The sequence below is a fragment of the Setaria italica genome, chromosome II, assembly GCF_000263155.2.
Source record: "Setaria italica strain Yugu1 chromosome II, Setaria_italica_v2.0, whole genome shotgun sequence".
In the NCBI taxonomy this organism is placed as follows: Eukaryota; Viridiplantae; Streptophyta; class Magnoliopsida; order Poales; family Poaceae; genus Setaria; species Setaria italica.
Window position 1 is genome coordinate 33,695,140 of NC_028451.1, and position 5,117 is coordinate 33,700,256.

The 5,117-nt window shown below is 42.7% G+C and overlaps 1 protein-coding gene across 1 annotated transcript; it reads right to left on the reverse strand.

Moving 5' to 3' along the window:
* Nucleotides 1-601: 601 nt before the first annotated feature.
* LOC101773608 (serine carboxypeptidase 2) lies at nt 602-4,770 on the reverse strand. The gene is made up of 9 exons (XM_012843894.2): nt 4,648-4,770; nt 4,386-4,554; nt 4,188-4,295; nt 3,778-4,052; nt 3,404-3,670; nt 1,274-1,383; nt 1,079-1,177; nt 861-969; nt 602-763 (listed from the first exon to the last, which is right to left on the reverse strand). The coding sequence occupies exons 1-9, from the start codon at nt 4,768-4,770 to the stop codon at nt 602-604; spliced, it is 1,422 nt and encodes a 473-aa protein (XP_012699348.2).
* Between the last annotated feature and the right edge of the window lie 347 nt (nt 4,771-5,117).

Genomic DNA, 5,117 nt, shown 5'->3' on the forward strand with positions numbered 1-5,117 from the left:
CCAACATTAAGTTATTGAGAGTATGTTAAGAACATTCTTAGAGATACTCTTTTTTTTTCTTCACACCTTCTAGATTGTTTCCTTCTATATTTGGCCTGTTCGCTTCAGCTTATAAGTCGGCTGAAAAGCTGAAACGGCTGATTTGTTGTGAGAGAAAAATACTGTTTGGTGGCTGATAAGCCAGCTGAATAAGCTGAAGCGAACAGGGCGATTGTTTCAGGCACATAGTGAGGTGGTACAATTGAGGGGCTTTACATGTATGGGATTTCGAGCATAGAAGAAAATTTCGTTGGAGACGGGAAGGGACAGCCGAGGAAGCGGGCGGGGCAGAACGGCGAGGCAGGATTACAGCCGACCGTTAGCTGTGCTGGACAATCGGTGGGCCAGTGCCAGGGGTGGAGTCCAAAACGAATTCTACAGGCTAGGTCTGCCACAATCAACACGCGCACTTTCCCTTTCAGCATACGTTGCCTCTTTTTCTTTCCCACATGGATCAAATATTTTTGTTCAAGTAAAAAAACACTCGTTAGAAGCTGCAGTTGGTATCTTCTCTCTTGGTTGTGGGCTTGGAGTCATAACTTCTGCATAAAATCAGCTCTTCTCACGGCTGCAACAATGAAACTGCAGGTGGGAGCACGCCTTTCAGGAAGGAGTGGAAGAGAACTAGCGATCTCTTAGGCTGGAAACTAGGCACCATGTGGCCGGCTCCCCTCACTGATGCAAACGTGAATCCTCCCTCGTGTTGCTGAATATAGCCCCCAACCTGTGGCAGAACAAGGTACAATTAGCTCATACAAAATCCTAGTACATTTTATTTCAATGTCAGAGCTGAATATGAGTGTTATTGGGTCCTTAATTACCTCGTTGGCAGGGGCGTACCAGGGGCGCCATGGCTTTGTGATGGTCAGATTGAGATCCTGAACAGAGTACCTTGTCGCGGTAATTGGGCAAACGTCGTCCATGTCACCGCTAACAAACAAATTATCCACGGTATATATGTGAAACATCAAATCGGACCATTTGATTATTCTTCGTTTTCCAGTTTAAACAGTTAAGCATAAGTAGAAATGAAGGTTACCTGTACAACCAGACTCGCAATCCGTTGTCCACAAGCCAGGAGATTGTTGGCACCATGGTCAATATTGGGGCCTCGTTGAAGTTCCAGTGCGGCAGTTTACTGACCAAATTACATAAGGATTTAGCTAGGCATGGCATATCGCATACGGGTTTTCCAAGTTCAATGAGTTGGTGGGTAACACCACCAACTACTTACGTGCAATTTGACCAAGTTGTATTGATACGAGCATGGATCGCCTCCTGCACATCAAGGCTATTGAAGTAGTTGGTAACGTAGTACTTGGTGCACGGATCATATCCAGGTAACTGTCCAGTTGAAGGAGTCGTTGTGTCAAAGATCGACAGGAAACTTCTCTTCATATTATTCTCACAAGGCGCGCTAGAAAAGATAGATAAATCCAGAAAATTCTCACATAAAGCAGAAACATCTAGGCATCAACTCAATAGTATTCGAATCTTCAACCTAAAATTTTCTAATTTTGGATTTTCACTAAATAACTTTGTTAACTAAATATTTTCACATATTTTTAAATTTTCTCCCCAATAGTTATTAAATAAGTTAATAATTTAATTGTAGGAAACAATTATTCTCGAAATTCAAATAAAGATGGCCTGGGTCATAAAAAATTGTTTGTTGCATTCATTCTGGCTACGTAAATGATTATGTGTGAAAAACATCTTTTTTCGAATTTTTGAATAAATTATAAATTAGATTTAGATTTTGATGACAAACACATGGAAATCCCTAAAAAAAACTTTTGGGCCTAAACCACTCTCATTTCTAGGCTAGGCCCTTTATTCTTTTTGTCCTTTTCCTTTTTATTTTATTATGAAAAATAATCTATAGAGAATAACCCCTAAATCTTTATCAAGTTATAGAACATGTCCATCTAGGTTTGAACCTTTGACCTAGCACAAGTGAATGTACTTTTTAGTAGTTATTATTCCATTAGTAGCAACATGCAAATCGATAGCAAGTGTCAGTTATGGCTTCGCCAATTTCAAGATCTGTCAGCCAAGTGTATTATAACCATTCATAGGTATGTGGTATACGTGATAGGGATGAGTGTGTGTGCATTATTGTGAACATGGATATTTCTAAAGAGATTCATCAACCCATAATTAAAATGGAAAACGTCCATTTTACTTCCCTCACCTATCCATTTTGTCAACTTAACTCCTGAATAAAATTTTAGCTCACTTTACTCCCTTGAACTATTTCATTTGGTCCAATCTACCCCCTAATTAGATTCCTCTTTTTCATTTTTTCTTGTATGAGTTGAATTTTGAATTCAAATTTTGTGAGTGGATACAAAACATGATGCCTTATGTTAAAAAATTATACTAAGAATTTTTCATAGTTATTTCATAGGTTAGGAATATTTAATACGAAATTGATCTTAGATATACAAAACCGTACGAAAAGTAATCATGAAAAAATTCTAATGTATTTTTCTAACGTAGAGCGTCATGTTATAAGTCAAGTGACAAAATCTGAAATTAAAACTCAATTTTCATGTGAAGAAATAAAAAGAGAAATCTAATTAAGGGGTAAATTGGACCAAATGAAATAGTTCGCGGGAGTAAAGTAAGCCTAATTTTTACTTAAGGGGTTAAATGTACAAAGTAAATAGGTGAGGGTAGTAAAATGGACTTTTTCCTATTAAAAACAATCCAAACTACACTACTAGATCAGTTAGTATCTAAACTATCAGTCTCCATCATTATAAAAAAAATATATCTCAAGGTATTGCTATATATGCTTCTAAATTATTACCACCTCTATCTTTATTAATATAAAAAACTAACTCAAGATATACATAAATAATATTTTGTCACCATGTAGAATACATATATACTTTATGTAGGGATGAGCGCATATCATTCTTCATGTCAAACACCTACTCAAGGTATGGCTAAACACATTTCAAGCACACATGGAGGTCAATGTAATGAAGAAAAAGGATGGAAAAGCATATAGAGTCTATCCTAAATTGTAGGTCGTGGTCTTGACTTTTCTAGATCGTTTTGGTTTTTGCTATCCGCTTAGATATATTATATTTATATGTCTACATGCATAAATAAATTTATAAACCTAGAAATGTCAAAACGACTAAAGTCCAACGTGATACAAGTGAAAGACAACAAAGACAAACAATATTGATCAGCTGTGAGATATATATATATATATATATATATATATATATATATATATATGAACAAACTGCTAAACTGACTTCTCATATATAATTGCTAGCCCATGCATCTTCACGGTTTGATGGATAGTTTAGTTCTCGTTAGAATTTAGGAGATTGAGACATCTTACATAGCCACTGGGGTAGGTCGTCCCGTTGGGCGCCTGGATGCAGATCGGAGCGTAAATGTTGAAAGTATCGATGTTGCCGACTGTAGTAAAGAAGTTAAAGTGGTTGAACGGCGACTCCGCCTCATCGCACAAAACGCCATCGGACGGGCCGAAGCTGCAGTGCTCGGCAATGTTCGCCCACGCCTCGTCGGACATCACCCCGTGGTTCCACAAGAACTCCAGACCGCCCTTGAAATTCTTTAGGAAATCAAGTAACGGGTTGCCAACCTGAAATCGATCAATCGAGAAGTGACGAATACTATATATTTTGCTCACAGAATTAGTTGCAGCTGTTTGCCTAAATTTCCCATGGTTACTGCCCGCGATCAACTTACGAAGATTCCCTTGAGGTTCGTGGGGTCCTTGCCGGTATGTTTGCGGACAGCCACGATGACGGCTGCCAACTCCGGGACGTAGTGCCCGGCGTAGCTCTCGCCGGCGATGTAGAAGTCGCGGCCCTTGTACTCGGGGAACCGCTCGAGCCAGTGGAGCAGGAAGACGTATGAGTCCACAGCCGTTCTCTCGTCGCCTCTCTTGTCGTAGTCCGAGGACGTGTTGGAGTAAGAGAAACCGACTCCGGCCGGCGACTCCAGGAAGATCACGTTGGCCACTGCATGTCCACACAACGGACGTCAGTGAGATGACACCAGTCTCTCGTCGTCTCGCGCATGACTACCCATCAGCAGATCAGCTTGTTAGCCATCGCAACAGTATTGATCGAGGTCCCCGCCACCCACGTACATACCGTTGTTCCAGGCGTGCCGGTTCCTGCTCAGGGTCTTGCCGTCGGGGTTGACACGGAACGGGCCGAGCTCCGTCATCGCGCCGATCCCCAGCGACGAGCACCCCGGCCCTGCGCCGCTCATGCCAAAAACACGCGCAAAAATCACGTCGTTCCGATCGCTAAAACGAACGTGCATCCTTGCAATCTAAAACCATTTACCTCCGTTGAGCCAGAGGACGAGGGGCTTGGAGGCGGCGTCGTAGGGGGACTCGACGAAGTAGTAGAAGAGCGCGCGGCCGTGCTCCTCGTCCACCGTCACGTACCCGGCGTACTGCTCGAAGTTGACGCGCGGCGGCTGCCCCGGCAGCGCCGTGATCCTGTCGGCCTCCTTGCTGCCCCTGGGGTTCTTGCAGTGCGTGGGCAGGTGGCCGAAGCTGCTGACCGGGTCGACCCATGGGTGGGTCTCGCCAGGCAAGGGCACGCTCCGGGCCTGGGACTCCATGAATAGCCTCAGCAGCGCGGCTTGGTCAAGGGCGGCATTCGGGAGCGGTGCGGCGAGCAGGATCGCGAGGAAAATGCAGTACGAGATCTGGTTCCTCGTCATCTTGATTGCTCAGAAAATCGATTCTGCGAGCTCCGTCCTTGCTGAGAATGCAAAGATCATTTGGTGTTGGTATTATATAGTACTGTGGCATGGAGTAGTCCGGACCAAATGGAATTTTGGGTGCTTGGGTTCTCCGGAAGACGAACGACATGAGCTAGCTACCACGTCAATCGGCCAGTGTTTTACTGTTCGTTCAGAGGTTAATGGTTTAGCGAGATTGGCATAGTGAATACTCAGGGTCTATTTGGATCCGTTTGCTAAACTTTAGCAGCTAAACTTTGCTAAACTGTCACACCGTAAAATTTTCAAATTTCAGGATATGAATAAAAGTAATAAATAAACAATGA